General features: G+C 38.3%; 2 protein-coding genes across 10 annotated transcripts in view; both read left to right on the top strand.

Annotated features, from left to right (window-relative positions):
* Window positions 1-51: 51 nt before the first annotated feature.
* Ergic53 (lectin, mannose binding protein ergic53) lies at window positions 52-4,099 on the top strand. Of its 3 annotated transcripts, XM_076823021.1 has the most exons (11): window positions 52-378; window positions 843-899; window positions 1,243-1,513; window positions 1,596-1,695; window positions 1,773-1,884; window positions 1,964-2,135; window positions 2,205-2,398; window positions 2,475-2,677; window positions 2,737-2,942; window positions 3,033-3,105; window positions 3,230-4,099. In XM_076823021.1, the coding sequence occupies exons 1-10, from the start codon at window positions 210-212 to the stop codon at window positions 3,067-3,069; spliced, it is 1,521 nt and encodes a 506-aa protein (XP_076679136.1). In that variant the 5' UTR covers window positions 52-209; the 3' UTR covers window positions 3,070-3,105; window positions 3,230-4,099. The 3 variants fall into 3 exon arrangements, with proteins under 3 accessions (XP_076679136.1, XP_076679137.1, XP_076679135.1); XM_076823022.1 differs by having other exon boundaries at window positions 2,475-2,671; window positions 3,033-4,099; XM_076823020.1 differs by having other exon boundaries at window positions 3,033-4,099.
* Window positions 4,100-4,257: 158 nt separating this feature from the next.
* Rhea (Talin_middle and talin-RS domain-containing protein rhea) overlaps window positions 4,258-20,981 on the top strand; it is a 77,134-nt gene continuing 60,410 nt past the window's right edge. For 4 of the 7 annotated variants that reach the window (XR_013086730.1, XM_076822972.1, XM_076822963.1 and 1 more), the window contains exons 1-2: window positions 4,258-4,426; window positions 9,962-10,179. The gene's annotated coding sequence lies outside the window, so the exon portion shown is untranslated. Of the gene's footprint in view, window positions 4,427-9,961; window positions 10,180-19,186; window positions 19,841-20,981 lie in introns of those variants that run through there. The other 3 variants (XM_076822970.1, XM_076822968.1, XM_076822964.1) reach the window with 1 other exon arrangement.

Genomic DNA, 20,981 nt, shown 5'->3' with positions numbered 1-20,981 from the left:
CAGCGCGCGATTAAAAGCGTCTTTCCGTCGCGAAAAAAAGAAAGAGAAATTTCCCGGTGGAAAGGCGAAATGTTTGAAATGTGGCCACGGAATTGACACGTCATTGATAATGCCCCAATGAAAAGGAGAATACAAACGGTTCCACCAATCGTTTCGAGCGATTACAGGATCGACACCGTGGTCACTCTGCTTTCGACTCGACAGTCGAAATGAAGATGGCCGCCGAGGTAGGGTGGCTTTTAATTTTTCATGTATTTTTTCTAATTAACACGGTCTTCGGTGAAATACCCCATCGGAAATTTGAGTATCAGTATTCGTTTAAGCCACCGTATCTAGCACAAAAAGATGGGAGCGTGCCTTTCTGGGAATACGGAGGAAGTGAGTAGCAACGAAACCTAACCAAATGCAGGCACCGTGAAACACTTCCGTATGTTATTTTCTGCAAGTCGGCTTTTCGATTGTTTAAATGAAATGCATCGTTATTTCATCTCCAAAAGCGATCCCGGATTGGCTTCTATTTCCTTCACCAATTTAACGAACGAAGTTGGGAGTATTTACTTGACAGAACTCCGTAAAACTGTCACGACAGTTGTACATGTTTTTATTTACATTGGAAATTACTTTAATTGCTCTCGAAAGTCGAACGGGAAAATATATCGATTTTACGTTTTCGCACGAATAATTTGAATTTTCGCCTTTAGAAATAAGTATTAAATTATACGGATGTTTGGTTTCAATTATTGTACCTTTAATGAACTTTCTTCTCCTCTTGTATCATGTATTATAATTGATTTATTGCAGTTTGATCAGTCAGGGAATGTATATTTCTTTTTTTCTAACAGATGCAATTGCTAGTGCAGAGAATGTTAGAGTAGCTCCATCGTTGAGAAGTCAGAAAGGTATGTGAGACGTAACTTTCCTTAACTTTCATTAATTTGTATGTCAGTTATTACATTTAAAGCTATTGAAGATTGTATAATGTAATAGAAATAAGGAGTTCCCTATGATATTAATAAAACTTTTCTGATTTATGTGTGGTCTTTATTGTATAGTGTTTCGTGCAAATAAATCAGATATATTGACTGGCTAATATACTATAATTTAAGATCTTTTTGGTGAATTTTCATTGTATTTGCCATTTGAGTAAGCTTAGAAGCTATTTTAAGTTATCATAGGGATTTGGAAAAAGCGGAAGGAGTTTTTTTTACTTTGCATTATACAGAGACGTTAATTGATGTTTAGGTGCAATATGGGTGAAACAGCCAGTTCTCTGTGATTGGTGGGAGGTGGAGTTGATATTTAGGGTAACTGGAAGAGGAAGGATCGGAGCCGATGGTTTAGCATTTTGGTATACCAGTTCGAAGGGCGCTTATAACGGCACTGTATTTGGTAGCTCTGATATGTGGAATGGTCTTGGAATTTTTTTCGACTCCTTCGACAATGACAATAAACACAACAACCCCTACATTATGGCTGTCCTCAACGATGGCACAAAAACCTTCGATCATACAAAGTGAATTACATCTCTTACTATACCTCTTTTAGCATGCATTAAAGCTTCCACTAAATGACCCTTTATTTTAACATTGATACAGTGACGGTACTACGCAATTGTCCGCTGGTTGCTTGCGAGATTTTCGTAATAAACCGTTTGCTACTAGAGCAAAAATTGAGTACTACCAAAATACGCTAACAGTGAGCATTATTCTGTCTTTTTTCGTATCGATACAGACGTTGCAGATTTTAATCTTTTTCTGTATATTTGATTAAAGGTGTTATTCCATAACGGTATGACAAGTAATGAACAAGATTATGAGATGTGTTTCCGAGTTGAGAACGTCGTTTTACCCAAAGCGGGATATTTTGGTGTTTCTGCTGCTACTGGTACTTATCCTTGAACAAAGTAATAACTAATATCTGTTGTAACTGCAACAGTCGTTTAGTTCATAATGTTTTATTCAAGGTGGTTTGGCTGATGATCACGACGTTTCTCATTTCCTAACACATTCTCTATACCCTCCTGAGCAATTAAGGCCAGATATGCAGAAAGTTTCTATGGAGGAACAGCAAAAGCTCAGCCAAGAGTATTTGGATTACCAGAAGAAATTGGAACAGCAAAAGGAGGAATACCGCAGGTAAGAAACATTAAGGTAAAACTTGCCCTTTAAATCAGAAATTCGGTTCTAAAGAACTTAATTCGACAGAGACCACCCAGACGAACAGCGTGAAAAAGAAGACTTCGAGTTCTTTGAAACTGACAATCAGAGGGAGTTGCGGCAAATCTTTTCCGGCCAAAGTCAAATGTTTGACGCGTTGCGGGAGCTGAATAGAAAGTTAGATGAAGTGGTTGGGAGGCAAGAGAGATCTTTAAGCTTAATATCTCAGCTTCAATTGGGAGGTAATCGCTCTTCCAGCGGCGAATAAGACGGATGAAAACGGAAAATTTTAACTATACATAAATAACGCTTATCTAGGCATACAGGCGGGGGGAGGTCAACCAGGACAGCAGATTCAGCTAATCGACACAATACGTCGGCAAGAGGTCGAAACTCTGCTAGGCAATCAAAATGCTATAATAAATACAGCTAGGGAAATTAAATCATTTATGAACGACGTATATACCAAGACGGACACTATCTTGAATAATCAAGCTCGCGCTCCAACGGCACAGGTGCCTGTTTGTATCCAATCTTATCGATTTTTCCCTAACACATTTCGCTAAAGAACTTTTTATAGGTACAACAAATGGGATATGACTCTCAGTCTCTGATTTCTGAAATGCGAGACGGACTTAACGCTCTGAAACGAGATATCGGACAGATGGGTGCTAAATTGAACGGTGGGACCGTTGATTGTCCTACAACGAATTGTTTAACAACAACAATGTTCTTGATGTTTGTGGGAGTTCAAATGATTATTTTATTAGCGTACAGCATGTATCGGTAAGTATATGCGTCGTAAAGCTCATTGCGAAAGAATATAATTCGGAGCATACTAATTTATCTTGTTCCATTTTTTCTCTCTCTTTACAGTGACAATAAAGAAGCACAGGCAAAGAAGTTATATTAACATTTGTTTCCGAAACGTACGGTGCAAAAGTAAGAGGTACAGAAATAAATTTTTACCTTTGCGTACTGACTTAATATTCTGCATCACTTGTTAATCGTGTCCGTGAAATGTGCATTTCGTTGAACATTTGTATAATAAATGCATTCTTCATCCGAGATAGACCTAACAGAGCGGCGGGGCGCAGTCAGTACTCCTGGAACACGATAAAAATAATCGTTTGATTAACACTCAGCTTGGTACAGTTCAGTCGTTTCAATATTTTTCCTCACACACGATATTTCTCGTTACGAGCCTTAATCGTAATTGCACAGGCATGACAGAGAAACGCGATCGCGAGCCAGACATGTTCGGCGATCTTGAGATGAGACCAACATTGCCGCGATTGTACTTAGTGGGTTGTGTATAATATATATTTTTTTATCATCATTCATTGAGAATGTTCCGCGCTATGCGCACATCTTTTTTTTCTTACTAGTTTCGTTTATCACACCTAATCCTTTTTTACGTAGCGATTTTTTAGTAGTGTTACACGAAACGTACTGTATAAATGTTTATACGACTTTTGTATCGGGAGATCGGCATATCGAAGAACGAAAGCTGAGACGTGTTTGTCCGGGCAGATTTGATAATTCACTGGTACTACATTCCCATAAGCGAATGATTGTATAGGTAAGCTCTGAGTTTTTTAACCTGACGGATGTCTAATAAAATTTAAAATAAGGAATCATTGGTACGGCCCTGTTGAATTTGAAGCGGCGAGTAGTTTATTGCTTGGCGCATCCTCGTGCTATTTTGCAAAAAGCAAAGTCGGTGAAAAAGGAAAGGAAAAGAGTCTTTTTTTGTTCGGAGAATACCTACTTATATAGTAAGTGTATAACGGTATATCGAGTAGCAGACGTAGAAACGAGAAGCTTGAATTACCCGCGAGCTCGGTATTCCTGTCGACCTTTATTGCATTTGTAAGCGTTTATCGAAGATTGTAAATGTATAATGAGATATATCTGATAATAAAAACACTACTGAAAAAACACGAATGGGAATTCAATGAGTGAGCACTTGGGAAGACGCTTGCACGGCACTGCGATTGTGTATATCGAAACTATTGAAATATCTCGAACGTATCGAAAATTGTTCGAACGATATTTCGATTGAAATCTAATGCAGTGATTAAGTAACGTGCAACGCTAAACAGCGTGGATGTGCATCTTTTTGAAATTTTAATTATTTTAAGAAAGTAATTTGTTAATATGATAATGCATGGTTTATCGATAAAAATTTGGAGAATTGTAAATGGAGAATGGGGGATTGTAAATGGAGAACGGAAGATTGTAAATGGAGAATAAAGGATTGTGAAAGGGTATGTAACTTTTCCAATACCTCTAAACATTTATGGAATGGTGATAATTTCGCGAATACGAGATAAATTGTGTAAGGAATGGTTTTTCGTACTTTTTCCTATTAATATTATGAAAATGTGTATAGGTAAATAGGCCATGACGTTTCTCATAATACTTTGGAGTTCACTAACACTTGTGTGATAAATATACATGTGCATACATATATCTATTTGCTATAGCAGAGAGCAGGGGGCGCCACATTTGATTATTTTAAACGGAATATGTAATATCAAATTCTTGTGTTTTTGAACAGCAGCTTTAAGAGCAGAAGGATTTTATTTTAAATATATGTTTATAGTTTATATCGAAAATTTATTCGCTGTAAAGACAGCAAACGGGGATGGAACGTCTTACTAATTAAAGTTTCTTTAATTGTAGAAAGAAAATAAAATGAAGCAACAAACATAGCTTATTATTATTATAGTAACAAGTTGTGCACAGTTTTATATATTACATCTTGAAATTATAAAATATTAGAAAATTTTATACAGAGTAGGAAATGATGAAAAAAATCGATTTTTTACAAATAATTTACACGTAGGTACTTAGTTCGTTTAGAATCAATTTCTCATTCGTGAAATTGTTAAAAGAAAACTGCTTATTGTTAGTTAATGCATTAATTGTGTAGGTATACTCTACTTTTACAAATATTCTGTTTTGATCAAATAAAATACTGTAAATCGCATTATAAAAACAGAATTCAGTGTAACAAAACGGAAAATCGTAAATAAGAACAAAATACGTATGAAAATAACACAGAGTAATATGCCTGTAAGATTCGGAGGAGCGTAAAACAGTGGAGCTTTATGACTATAAATAAAACTGATGACTAATTAGAAATGTGTAATTCGAGATACGTTTGTCAGCATAAAACATTTAGTATTTCTGCATTGAATCAGCATTTCATGAAGCCTATTTGTTGCTTTATTTTATAAATTCCTCGTCCAACAATTCTATCACGCATTATAAATCAAATAACTTGATATTTGTAGCTGTTTTCATAAACCCATGAATTCTTTAAACGCAAAAATATATTTACACAGTTTCGACCTGATTTAAAAATTACAACTGGAATTCGCTATATTTACCATTTTTCTATATATATTATTTTTATTTTTACTACAAGTCTGCAGCTGCTGAATTTCGAAGTATTTTCAGTATGAAATGTAATACGAATAAAATAGAATTTTGTAATTTATGGTGAAGAGCAGCACAGCTTCGGATATTCTAGAGACCGAAAAGCATAAATTTTAGGGCACGAAAATTGAGATTTATAAGCTCGTTTGTCCCATTTCGTACACATTTGAGGACGCTCGTGCACTTTGTAACAATCAGTGTTAAACGAGGCGAGTGAGAGAAAACGGGTCGTGGTTAAATCTTGCGAATAATTCAATAAAGCTTGAAGTGGCGCTTCCGCAAAATGAGAGAAAGGAACTGACGCATGTCTGCAATGCGGCAAACCTCGCTTAGGTACCTACTGTTAAAAGATTATGTACCTACAATTGGCTAAAAATATCGTTCCAGCAACCGTAATCTGCATAATCAGATATTAGTTATTCATAATGCATTAAAACTAATTTAGGTCTCTAATTAGGGATCTTGTAAGCTTAACGAATGAATATTAATTACTCCATCATACACGTATACATTTATTTAATATACCTAGAAGGAGGTACTTTCTCCATTAGATAGTTTATGAGAATTCGAATTATATTTTTAAGTGGATTATACAGATACTTAGGAATCGAAAATTTTTCTTTTTTGATCAAATTATGAAAGTACATAAATAAAATTGAAAAATCATTATGTGTATAGAACTTGATGGTTACCATTTTTTATTTTATTCATTAATATGACAAAAAATTATGGAAATGAATATTAATTGTATCTTACATGTGGATCTGGCATCTTAGAACAGGTTTGAAGTTTATATTTATTAATAGATCATTACACATACATTATTTTTGTTCTATTATCGTACAATGATGAGGAACAGATATCAAGCTACTCGTTCTGTCATGAATAATTAAAGACTGTTCGTGATTAGAGCAACACACATTGCTGTATGTGTTTGTCGTAACCAGCGATAAAAATTTCGCAATGTACTTGAGATAGATGATTAAAACATGAGAGCAAAATGCGCATATAGGTAATACGAGAAATTTAAAAGAGAATATAGTAAAATATGAAATATTGATACAGATAAATATATACATTCATGCCCTTGCATTAGGTTAAAATTTAAATTATTTCTACTTGCTAAATGATTCATGTTTCTGTATCTACTGGATAAATATAGATACATTATTATTCCTCAAGGAATATATTAAAATCGTGGATATTCAGAATTATGTAGGTACACAACAATTCATGAAAATATGAAAACGAAAAGATGATATTTGTTAACAAAAGTGCCCTAAAATTAATTCTATTTTCGAAGTTCATTACTGGTTTCATTCAAGGATTCTACTTCACTTACGCCACTTACGGAATAGAAACGAAAACTCTTGTTATCCTAATCTTTAGTACAAAAAAAAAAATTAGAGTTCTCTTGATTCAAGGGTATCTTGATCACATGACTATCGCGCCGCCGAGCATTCGTCGCAGTAGCCATGACATGTTGAATAAAAAGCAATAAGGGGTGTAATAAAAATCGGAAAATTCGGCGCATTTCATGTCTGTCGTCCATTTCTGAAAAGGTTTTTACTTCGCCACGGATGTGCCAGCCCCTTTGGCGAAAACACGACCAATAAGAACGTTTGCTCGGTGGCGCAGAATCCGCGGTATTCAACCCTTGTCGCGGAAACCACCCTCGATTGGCGCTGCAGGATCCAATCAGAGGCTGCCTATTATTGATCCCGGGTGTGGATTGTTGAAACTTTTTTATTGGCGAAGTTGTAAAGTGTTTTATGGCCGACGCAGAACTATCGTCAGCGTCACGTGATGACCATGAGTTATTAAAATTGCCAGAGACGCTTCGATGCTTTCTCGAATTAATGGACAGGATTCGCTGGAATGACCGGCGGTATGGTTATTATCATTTTCCATCTCGCGTCGTTCCGTCAACTTATCCGTTCGTACGTCATTGTTTAATAATCGCAATTTTCCGCGGGGGCGAGATGTAGCTTCTGATTGCAGAAACTTTGGGGGATGGAAGGAAACTCGTTTATGTAACGATATGTTTGCATCGTACCATTTAAGTTTTCTTTCGTGTGATCCATGAAAAGTATTATTCGCATTACTGAATAAAAAATCACTGAATAATTTAGGAATATTTTTGTCACATTTTCAATTCGTTATTTAAAAGTAAATCAAGATTTTCGTTGGTCGATAGAACTTTGATATTCCATTGAAAAAGTGGAGAAGGGTTTTATATTTTCGTAGGGCGAGATTGTTGTCGTAGCGAAGTGGATGTTCATTGAAATGGTGAAAGATGAAAAAACAGGCTCCCTTAAAATAACAGTTTAAGAAAAAATTAGCACCACTTTACTGCGTAAGCAAAAGTTGGAGGAACCCTCGTCGCGATATAATGGCGCGCAACACCCATTAGCATGATAAACTCTACAAAAAGTATGTAGGGGAAAACGAGAATATCTCAGACATTCGCGTAAGCATACTAAAATCTGTTTGCTATGAAAAAACTCCCGATATATTTCATGTTTGCCATTTCCATCTTCATTGCGTTTCAATTTCAAATTGTACTATTTCGGATATTAATTATTCCTATAATTTACTGTTACGTACTATTTTTAACTATGTCTTCGTTATTCGTCTTAATAGCAACCTCGATAAAAATTCATCCACAAAAACTGTTTCCACGAAAACAGGCGAAACTTGCAAACTTCGACGTTCTGTAGTTTTTAAATAAACTCGAAACCAGAAAAGTGATGACTTAAACCCTCCATAATTTCACGTGGACTACATTATATTTCAATTTCACCAAAATCCTCCAACATGAAGTACAAAAGGTGATCAGTTCCCCGTGGAATGGTGTAAGATCCATTTCTATCAGACAAAATTCATTTCAACAACGACAACTACGCGAGAAAAGATAACAGTATCTGAAGAGTGGGACAGAACGTCATTTGAATTTCATTTCTCCGTGGTTCGGAATACGGTGTCACGTGCGTCGCTGCAATAAATCAGAAACTCGCCTCTGCCGTGTCCAATCATCGATAGTGCGACTTGTTTCGAGCGAATGCACTCCCGTGTACCGGTTGTGACAAATCGAAATACATTCTACCCGCGCGTGTATATCTGCAAGGGTGGAGGCGGTTATCTTCTAATAGATTCATATAGATATACAGAGGCGAGGTGGTGTAAATGTGGACCAATACCCGCTGAGCGCGATTTATGTAACCGGCACCAATGGCGTTGGATGATTTAGGGATCGTTGGGGACGTAATTCCACGAGCGATTTGCTTGATCGAATTGCCGAAACGCGTCTATCGATTCGATTGATTAAAAGGCTGCCACCGCGTTTTCAGGGCGATTCGATTGAAAGTCATACGAGAGGGAGGAACGGGGAGATGCGAGGGGTGTTACATCGCGTTTTGTCGAGATCGTGTTATCGGTTCTCGTGGTAGGATCAAATCCCTACGACCACCCCTTAATTTTATTCGTATGCCACAAGGTTCAGCTGGATATATTGAATCGTACAACTGCATGTGTGACTATTATTGGTTCATTTTCCAAGCACGAGGTATTCTAACAATTTTATTCAACATATTCGCATATGTAATATATTCCTAAGTTTTATTAACAATGTGTTATACCTCACTACAAAGTATTGTATATTTTCTTTTAATATAGCTGAGCAATAGGGCGCATAATTTATTTACTTCCGAAGGAAGTATTGTTGCCAAAATTAAATCTGTATGAAAGTTTCAAACGATTCCAGTAAAAACATCCACTGTTTTAATCGACTCACGATTGTACACAATTCTTGATGATATCGCAAATTCTTTTCCAACTTCAGAGAAGAATCGTTCCTCTAACAAAAAACAAAGTTGATCTCCCTTACAATCGAGAGCTCGACAGGATTCTGTCCGTCAAGGTCTGTTGCGCAAGGAACAATAGAAATTTATTGTGCAAAAAAACGGAGCACCACGAATGACGTCTATTATAATCTTTCGCGAGGAACATAGATCAACGATGTTTTTGCTCCGCTTACAGGGGTGCCCTGATGCTGAATTCGATTTTAATTATTATTAATTGTCTTTCGTCGCCAAGGGGGGTTTTCGACTCTTCCCGCGCAACTTTCAGGATAATGTTTGTCGTCGTTAATTACCTTTTCATCCCAACGGGGTTTACAATATATACTGACAGTAAAAATATAATTCCATTACGTATAATTCTACTATATTCTAAAGTATATAAATATAAATATTCCACTGTTATTCTCTCCAAAATAAATGAACAATTGAAAAATGCAACTTATCAGTCCAGGCTCCTAAGGTCCCAGGAATTAACCAGCTGCTGGCATTCTGTTACAGGGGATGTGCCATCTCGCCCAGAAATGCGCGCAGCAAGCATTACCAAAGGACGAATGAAAAAAAGAATCATCCACTTAGGGAAAGAGTATCGAGGCACTTAAGCGGTAATCTGTCCAAGAGTGTCCTCTTTATTTGGCTCTATCAGGGGTTGGGCCGTGTACACACTGGCGAGCCGTGGCAACCCTTGTGGGGCGTATCCTCTGCAGCTCGCCACAAGGGTAAGTAACCTTTGTCTCTCTTGGACACGCGATTCTCTCGACGGGGTGCTTTCACGAGAGTTTTCGGCGCACGTAGATGGACGCAGGGTACTCGGGATGGTCAGTTTATGTGGTTTCCAGATATTTATGGGGTGCGGGAACAGTCGGGGGACGGACGTCACCGTGGGCCAGGCTATATATCGTACAAATTGGACGCGGAACTCGTGAAAATTCGAGGCAATGGCGTGATTGAATTTCCGCTGGAATATCGGCTCCATCTGTCGTGCCCTTCAATGCTCCAAAATTTAACGTATTCGAAAAGCTATGGAGCTTGAGCTTTGGAGAAGCCCTATAGCTTGTGGTCTTAACCCCTTAATGGTAATGAATCACGTATAGTAAAGTAGGTATTACTTTTTTGAATTCGAGAAAGGAGAAATTTAAAAACTCTTAAACAGTCGCTATATTTTGAATTTAGTTTTTATATATATCTTTCCCAGCAGTATTTTTCAAAACCTTCCAATTTAAAAAATATGTTGAGATTTGTTGTTGACATAAGAAATGACCGAAAATAGCTTTATTTTGGGCGAAATGGATTAACTCTAAGTCTAACCCAGTTAGTGTTTAATATCACAAATCCTCTGCTAGTAGCGATAATGTCACTTCTATTTAACGCGATGGAGTATGGAAATTTTTACATTTGTTCCGCAGGAATTTCCCGTTAATCGATGAACAGCGTAAAGGCCTTCGCTCATAAATCGAATGATGAATTAAATGTGATTGTATATGTTGCGTTACGGTGCACCGTACTCGAGCACTTGTAATTTAATATTCTCACCCCCGTGAACTCGTTCATTACTTAAGTCCACACCCGGCACGATGCATCCCTTTGGTCGTATATCCATGATCGTTCTACCAGGACTAATGCACCGTGCGGCCAAATGTTCGATGCGATTTAAATGCTTGGGGAGTGTATTTAAGTACCCCGTCTACGGTAGTTAACACCCTCGGCACGGCTCGCGAAAGAAGTTCCCTCTTCTACGTTGCCCATGGGGCTTGTTACCTGACGTATTATCTGATATCCACTTCTGTCACGATTTTCCACATTTGCATTGGCTTACGCTAGTGACAGAAATTGTTGCTGCACTAGTGCACTTTATGGACTTTCAAGAAAATTTTTGCTTTGGTACTTGTTACGAATAAAATTGAAGTTAGAACGATTTAATTTCTGAGAATGCGTTGTTGATATTCGGGAGTGTAGATTTGGTGTTTGTTTGAAGTTTCGCCGATGAATATATCGTGTAAGTTCTAGTATTTGGTGTTTTCCGGAGTCTTTTAAAATCTCTCGATTAAGGGTTTATTTTGTAATAAAAGTAGCAACGTAAGCAATTGCAGAATAATCTAAATTTCATCAACGAAAATAGAGAGTAGGTAAATATATAAATTCTGAGTGGTGGCTTATGAAACAATTGTGTTTAAAAAATAGCTGAAAGAATCTTCAATTTTAGTTACGAAGTATAGTGACAAAATTCCTCACATTTTGAAATTTTTCATGAATTTTCCCTGTCCATCGTTTGTCTTTAAAGAATTAAGCCTCGTAATATTTCATTTCGGTGGTCTCTGGGGGAATTCCTTGCGTTAAAACGTTTGACACGACGCGCTACACGATGGGGGCTAATTTAACGAGCTAAATTACGAGAGACACGTGCGCCAATTCGGCTTTAAAATTTTAACGGGGCGCAAAGAAACGACACGACGATTCTCGCTGATTTAATTAACCCCAGGGGTTCAATTTCGTGTGACGTTTCGAATAGCACGTCCGCAATGTGTTCGAGACATGATGCGAAATAATGAAGAGCCATATTTAAGCCAGTTTATTCTATATGCAATGGAACATGATCTAATTCTAAACTTTTTCGTTTCCCTTTGTTCATTATATTTATTCAAACTACATACAACTATTCCTTCACACTTTCTGTGTCACGATGGAAACTCAAATTTTTTGAAAGATTGTAAAGAATAATTAGGAGCCGTTATTACCCACTCCCGTCCCAAGTATAAGAATTCGTAAGAATTTATATTCCAACCCCCCTTCTCGCTTGCGTGTGTGCGATTAAATATCGTTTACCCCTATTGGAGATTATGTTAAAAAAATATTACGTAAGACGCTACCAGATCCCCTCTCCCCTTGTAAGAAATTCGCGACCACCTCCCTCCCCGAAAAGCCTCACGACATTTAAGGACGACCCCTTAGTAGAATATCGAATGGAAAACGCTCGAACTGCGCCGATCGAGGAAACGAAATTAATGGAAATTAATTACCTACCCTGAAAGGGGGATGGATATTTACGGCGTCATCGAGCAGCCCGTTGGAGGCAGAGCTATCCGAATTAATTACACTTGGACGCGATTTTTCTCCGTCCCACGAAAGCCGTCGAGGAAAAGGGAATTCGAGGGTGGCTCCTCCTTGGCTGCCACGGTTCTCCGAGTTTCTCGTCGCTCGTGGGAGTGGTGCCCCCGTCGAGCTTCCGGCATCCGGTTCCGTTGGCAATTTTTATGCGGCCGCTGAGCGCCTCGATGGTGAGGGGGACCGATGATTCTACGGAATCTGAAAAGTCAGTGGAGCGAAAACGGCGGGTACACAGAGAAAGGGGAGAACAAGGGTCACGTGGGGGGTGAAGAAACAGTTATTGTGCAGACAGAGGGGTGGAGAGTGGCGGGCGATACGTCGTCACATCCGCTTGGACGAACCGACGGGAATCACGACGTGTCATTTGTCAGCGAGACGCACGTGACGCGCTGATTTTCCCGGATATTCCCCATTTCCAGGCGAAAGTAAGTGACGGCAGTACGGAGACTTTCGTTGGCTACCTCCGCCGGAAGTCTCTATGCTAATCGTTATGCGGAAAATGAATAGGCCTGAGGTTCAGGGCGCTTTGAATTGCTATCGTTCGATGTCGTTATTTTTAGAAATTTCCACGCGGTTGCTTGTTCGAAAGTAATTTTGGTGGTAGGATTTTTGAGACTTCAGATTGCTATTTTTGCCAAAAATTTCTTTATTAATTATTAATGACGTGCCTTAAAGAGTGGCCCAATAATGAAGGCCTTTTCCGCCCGTTTTGGCCATTGTGAATTTTGAAAATATAAGTTCAAATTCATTGTTAGCAGTCAGCAAATTGATTCTCACTTCCTTGGCATCCCATATCTCAGAAACTAATTGCCACCTGAACTTGAAAATTTGTAGGTATTCATGTCTCATTATAAGGTATCATTTGGCACAAAAATCAGTTCCAAAATCGTAGGACCAAAAAGTGGCCATTTCCTCACTGCTCATTCCTCAACACTAAAGTCATATTTCTTCACAAACACTTCAGGCTATATACTTCATTTACTGTTAAAAAATAACTCGCACTTTCGTCCTTCCCCACGTATACAGTACCTACTGGAAATATTTATTGCATCATCCCACAATCCACGTCCTATGAAACAATCTTCATAACTCCACGATTATTAAAGCATACCTATAGTTGGTATTCAACTTATATTATCATGATATGGGGCACAACCACTCAAGTCAACAATCGCGCAAAAATTCTTTCCGAATATTAATACTAAATGAGGTGGAAGTGAAAACAAACTAAATATTCGAGTGACGAAATAAATATTTCCAATACCGTATTTACTTTATCATCGAATTTTACAGCTTTCTAATCGAGAAATTTAATTACGCAGTAGAATGCTAAGATTATTTAAAAATTCTGCCGTTAAAGGCCCGGAGCCGTGGCGTAATAAATTACAGCCTCCTTTCAGGCAGGAGAGAGTTGGGCGAAGATCGTTCTACGCATTAATTCCTTTCGAATTTACGATTCACCGCGGCCCCACGTTAGACATGGGTGACTTTTTATGGTGATTTCGATAGCCGCGTACGCATCACTCTTGCTCTCGGTGAACATCCCCCATGCACGTATACGATCGAGAATTTGTCAAATCATCCTCGATTGCACTCGCAAGGGCTCGACCCATTGTGCCCTTTCAGGGGTTTATGATGTATCTGCGTTCCCTTTCTTCCGTCGGCTGGAGGATCGTAAACTATATGAGGTAGAAACATCTAAATACGAACGAATTTTGTTGCCCGAATATTATCAGCTCTTGTGCTAAACCAGGATGGGGCGTGTCTCGTGAATCGTAAGTAAATAGTAAACTTCTTTCTTTATACCTTGCTTTTGTTACGGAAATTGCACAAACCGAAGCATTTCCTACATTTTTCAACATTTTCTACTATTTTAGATAATCGTTAAGAAAATAATTATTTTCTAACGATTTGGAACTTGCTATCCTGCTTCTTACAAAAAAACACAATACTTTCATTTCATGGTCATCTCAAGACGTCAAGGATGTTTATTGTTCATTAAATTAAAATATATTTGAAACCATACAATTTTAATTTCAATTTTAAAGTTTCTGTTTTAGCTGTACCATCGAATTCATCTCCATGCAATGGAGTCCTTTAAAATATTCCGCAAACAGATCAAGATAAACGAGATCCCTGTGGAAAACACTTTTCAGATGGAGTATTTGTTCTCTGCCTTGCATAATACGAGCTTGTATCTTGTCGGAATATCTCGAGTAATAGTAGTCGGCGGTGGCGACCGTGGCCGGGGTCGAGAAAGATCGAAACCTTTCAGAAAAATGAATTTATTCGTGGATTTATGCGCGCAGCTTACAGTCATCTCGCTCATAAATCATCTCGATCGAGAATAAAGATGAATCGGGAGAGTAGGACGCGAAGGAACACCCCTTTGTTCAATTTTGGCAACTTCTCCCTCCAATGAGTATCGGATTCTTCTCGATCTCACCCTTTGCCGGCACTTAATCTCTTTGCGTTATCGAATGTACTACGAATCTTTGCGTCAGGAGAACAAATTATGACTTTTTGGGGGAATGAACACGCCTTCCTCTTAGCGAAGCTCGATAAACGGAAACTTGGACAAATACTGCATTGAAGAATTGGAATTCAGAATAGTTGAATAGTCCATAACTTCTATAACTTACATTCCGTATTAATTTTCCTTATTTTTCCCTATTTTTAAACAATTACGTATACTTGTAGGTACATACCCTTTCTATCCTTTCCTAATCCATTCTTACGCCTTCACATTATTTTACCTATTAAACCTACATTCATAAAATCAATTGTCCAGAATTTTTGTGACAATTTCGTTCAGTGTTTGATCTTTCTGTACACAAGATTTCAAAAGCTTCGCTCTATTATTTCACTCTTAATTTTGTAGTTATATTTCTCAATATCGCGTTTTCCCATAAGAATATATGTTAAATTGAAAATTAAATAATTTAAAAACTACCGAATCAATTTTTCTAAAATTTTGCAGGGAGTTTTACTATTGCACAAATATTCATTCCTTCAATTTTCAAAGATTTTCGTTTATTTCTAATGTTACTGAAAGTCATCCTTAAACAATTCAGCAAAATTCGCCATATGATTAATATACTAAACGAAAAAAATCTAATTTAAAAATGGCCCTAAGGTTCCCACCAATTAGAAACTCCTTCAGTAATTATGATAACGATTGAGGGACGATAATAATTAAGAGGTTAGACGGCGAGGCGAAATTCGTCGGTAGCTTTCGAGATGAATCTCCCGGGATAGAAGTCAGACATTGGCTCCAGACCCCCTGGCGCCGTCGCGACGCTTCCCAGCTTTTGGCAAAACACATCCTACCCCGTCGTATCCTGAAGCCGGAGCCTAGTTCTTTTATGGCCACCGCCAGCGCGACCCCCCGTTTTCAGGCTCCCGAAGATCCCCCATAAAATCTCTTCTCCTCGTCCCCTTGCCCTCAACTTCTCTATCTGCCCTTGCACCCACCTCCACCGGCCACCACTCTTCTTCCTTACGAAGAATACTGTCGTCTTGATAGTGGAGACACGCGTTCGCCTGCTGGAATGGGAACCAGCACGTGCTGATCCAAGAGATTCGTTTCAACTTGCATAGAATGTTGCTGAAACGCTTGTCTGAACTTTACCAGCAGATTCTACTGTATGGCAGATGACTTTTCTTCTATCATAATATTCGTTCCTGTGGTGGAAACAATTTCTTAGACTTCTCTATTATTGGCTAAAAAGTGAGAGACATTTCTGAGATTAAGATCTTAATATTTGCAACGAAATTGAACTGAAAAGTACGTTCTGTTCCTTATCTCCATTATCGATCTATTTGTGTATACTCTGGACTACCATTACCAGGAACGCACTCAGGATTTAATTTTTTTTGGGGGGGGGGCGAGTTTAACGGACAAAAATATTTGTAAGGCAAATTCAATAAAATTCAGTAGGCGATTAATAAACTTTATTTAAAGAATTATTAAATCCACTTTTATTTTCTTTTTACAAAACTCTTAAAATACTTCAGACGTGGCTACATTAATCTCCCTTTTCCCCTTTCTTTGGGGGGTGCGCCACTGAGTTTATTACATAAACAGTATTTTAACAATTATAAATTATAAATTAATTTCCATTTCGTTTTTATTTCCTCCCTCTCCCATTCCTCAACTTTCTCTTGTCCTTCATCTTCCATTTCTTCCTCGTGTCCGCAATTGAAGTAGATCGTAATTCATTACTCATTGAAGATGCAAGAGAATATTACGGGGAACCGTTAGGTAAAATCTCAGTGGCGAACGTGACTCATTCTGTATTCTGTAATAATTTATTTGTGCATTTCATGAATCAGCTGTCCCAAGCGGAAGCCGCGCCATTTTACACTGGAATATTGTCAAGTACGAGCAACGAACGAAGGCCTTCCAGGCACTCATTCGAAGGGTTGATTCATCCTTACAATTTCCATGTATCCACCTCGAGAGATATCAATCTGATTCGGTAGCCGATAAAATTTCTCCCGGCTATACGTTATGGAGGAACTTTCTAGGACGCAGGACTGCGTGCACGATTCGATGACAGGGCGCAACGCGGGCGGCGAATTGGACGAGGGGGGCGATAAACTTGTCTGGAGAGGAAAGTAAGGGGGATTGCTGGGAAGAGGCATCGGGGGCTCGATTCTCTATATTTATTGTCATTCAAGGGTGGAGGAATGGTAGTATCTCTGCGTTTGCTCCAAAAATGAGTTGTCGGTAGGTCGTCTGATAAATAGTCGACTGATTCATTTCGTACATCTCCTCGAGATACTTGCAGAAGTTGATCAGGCTAATAAGATATTGGGATGGTCCTCGTACTTGCTCATTTATATTCTTGATAATAAGTGCAGCAAAGTTTAAAATTGAAGGAATTATGGGCGTAATAAAATATATTAGTCATTCGTTCAAAATTAAATTAATTTATTACAAAATAAAAATAAATTAAGTTGTGAAGTAATTCCATATTACACTCCCTCCCCCTCCCCGGTTATATTGGCCCCTAACCACGTACATAAATTAAAAATTCGGTTTCACTATTTATTGCCCCTCCCTGAGTGAAATCCTGGCTACGCCCCTGGAAGGAATAATTAAATATAATAATAACTGGAAATTCTGAAAGATATGTAGAAGAAGAATACTTTCCATTAGGATAAAATAGGTATATAGTAATGTTTGTAACGTAATTTCAATATTAAAATGATCCATTTGCAGATTTTGATAGTGGGGCGTAATTCTGGTGCTGGAGTTTGTTTTATTTTCCGTAAGTAGGAGTATTAGTTAGTCTTAAATGACGAGTAGTTTCTACTGGTTTGAATGTATGTACTTTTCTGTCCGACAAACCTTGAACGCTTATTAGAATAAAAGCATCGTGTTATCACTGCAACGCGCGCGGTGCTTGCTCCATCTTGGAGTTCCCGGAGGAAACGAATGATAAGGCAGGTCGAGGTTGACGTTTCCCACAGGAGGAAAAGCTGTTTCCTCTTACGGTAAAAAACTCGACACGAATAGATATTGGATTACGACCGCGGCTCTGGCAACTGTCCAGTCGGAACTCTTCCCTTCGACGCCGGAAGCGCGGAATTTATCTCGCGTTGTCCGCTGTCGAGTCCGATGGTGGTTTGCCCCGGTTTCCAAAGACGTTAAAAACATTTTAACAGCGTTATACATTAGAGCACTCTTCGCGGAAAACGTTGAAACGATTTATCGCTACTTTTCCATACTGTTAGCTAAAAATAGTTGGAAGGTACAATGTAATTTTAGTACGTCGGGGGATGGATGCTGAAAGTTTAGAAGCCACGTGACGCAAGAGAGCTACTCGTTAAAATTGTAATGCTACGAGGATGACAGAAGAAAAGCTGTTATTAAAATTTTGGCAACCTATAGTGTTGGCCTAATTCCCGTTTTCTTCACGCGTGTCATTAACTGGATTAGACCGACGTTACTTTCGCTGAGTTCCCAGGCTTCGTTTCTTAAGAACAGTTTACGTGGTAGATTTTGATAAATGGTACTCGATTTTCAGCTAATTTCAATCAATTGAAAGTAGCAACTCCTACCCCAGAAAATTGATCGTTTTACGTTCCGACAGAGATACACATACAGGAACTATAAAATACCCTAATGTCTAGTATTAGAAAAATTATTTTCATAAATAAATTTACAGTTCATTCCTTTTATCAGGCATAATATTTAAAAATTTAAGTTAAGAAACTATTAATATTCAAAATTTACAACACCATTGTCACATCTCACGCACTCGGCACTTGTACCAAAATGAACTCACAGTTCTCACGATTTTAGACTTATATGCAAAATAATGTAAACACAGAAGTTATCAGCAATCATGAATGATTCGTAGCTAAAATGAATTAGCTACTCATCAGCCAGCACTTATAATACCAACGAAAAATCTCGAATTACAACCGAGCACAGGGCAAAGACGAATCAAACTTTCCATGGCACCGTGCGAGAAGTCACCAGTAAACGCATGTTGTTGTCCTCGAGGCGTTAAAATGCAGGTCGTGCCCACGTATCGTGCCTGTCGGTTCTGTATATCGAGCAACGCCCACGCTTCGCGGTTCATGCACAGGTGCATTCTCTTGGGCGACAACGTGGAAAAAGCGCCCACGTCCTCTGAAAGGTACGATCGACGCCTTCTTTTCTTTGCCTCCGACGCGCGTGGAACGCCAGGAATGCGCGCACTTATGCGTCCCGTGGGTGGCTTTTGCATTAAATAAACAAGAACACCGCGGTTCTAATCGTCAGTTCCCACTTTTGCTCTTCACCAGCCGCCGTCGATTCGGTGCCGTCCGCTGTCGACGCTCGGCGACAGTTACTGCGAGGGGATCGGCGACTACATCCTTCGTTTCCAGATAAACGGCCCGGAAGAGCCTCGTGTGTCACACTTCTGCTCGTAACACTCGCAACGAATAGCAGATGCCTATGGTTATATAACAATGTGATTGTTGAAACGTGACAGTACTTTTGAGAGGCTTTGACGGAGAAAGTATGGATTTTGTGCTTGGCTCGCCGCGAGCGCTGATTTCTTTGGACAAATAGTGGATAGACTGGGGATTAAGTTTGAAAGTCTTCAGTGACTAGCGGCTGATTTTGAAAGCCTCAGAGTGGATCTAGAAGGATGAGGGAGTGGTAGTTTTTCTTTAGTGTTTCTTGTGATGGTTCCTCGAGGAGTGGTTCCAAGTGAAATAAGTGATACTTGTGAATGGATGCGATTAGTAAAGGAGGATCTTTAGTGTACAAAGGTACGTGAGTGTTTAAGTAGTTATAGTTGTGGTTGAGGTTTTGCATAAACTTATGGAGTTTGGGTGGAAATGAATTCCAAATTTGGAAACGATTTTTTGAAACATTGTAATGTTTTTTGGCGAGAAAGAAAATGTTTTAAGGAATTTAGAGAATTCTTGGAAACCCCTTTTATTTATATCTAAAAATACGAGATAACTAATATGTTCGAAATTACTGTATACTGCAGACACGAGACTTTAAAATTGTTTCAAGCAACGTGACAATTTGTTGCGTTCAACGTCACACGTTAGGAATTCAGTACGTGTCGTCTAATGATATTACAAAACTCAGCGAGCAAAAACGAACGCTTTGTAAACGGATGCAAATGCTGAGTAACGCGATAGCAAAAAAAGTGATGTCATCGATGCGCTCATAGTCTTCCTAGAAAATATTCCTCGATTTAACGGACCACCAGTGTCTAAATCCGGAAGTTACAGAACTGGTAACAATGTGTACAGGCGCGAAACATGTAAAACTTTGGCGTAAGAAACTTTTTTTTCAACAAAGTCATTGTAATTGTCAAACAAGTGTATTAAAAGAACAAACAAATTCCTCAGTATATTTATTTCAAAACTAAGCAGAAAATTAAGATTTAGATTAACATTCGAGGGTTTAATTTACGATAGTGTTATTTGGAATTAGACAAAGTATTGATTTACTTTCAATAATAAGAAGTTCATTATTTAGATGATGAAGTAATAGCGAAGATAGCCCCTCATGCATGACTCCTGTTATTCTGTAGATATGAGGATACGTAGTAGGGAAATTGGAAAAATGGAGTGAAAAGGAAACAGGAGATATATAAACATATATTTTAATTACTCTACTTTATCAATGCAGGGCACCTTTGACAATTTTTATGATTAATGTCCTTTCAAAAATAACGTACACTATGTAATTTGATTTGTTATAGGTAATTAAGCAATTCTTCCCAATGAATTAGTTAAAGCTGATTGTGTAACCTAACAGCACTCTATAATAAATAGATCATGAATTTATCAATAATTCGGCAGCCTTATCATTAAACTATAATTTAAAGATACTATCAGTCCAATATAAATATTTTCATGTGATTCGCTTAACTAGTGATTCACTATTGAG

Source organism: Andrena cerasifolii, chromosome 11 (genome assembly GCF_050908995.1).
Source record: "Andrena cerasifolii isolate SP2316 chromosome 11, iyAndCera1_principal, whole genome shotgun sequence".
NCBI classification, from domain to species: Eukaryota; Metazoa; Arthropoda; class Insecta; order Hymenoptera; family Andrenidae; genus Andrena; species Andrena cerasifolii.
The sequence above is the reverse complement of the archived record's forward strand: the minus strand, read 5'-3'. Positions and strand labels throughout refer to the sequence as shown.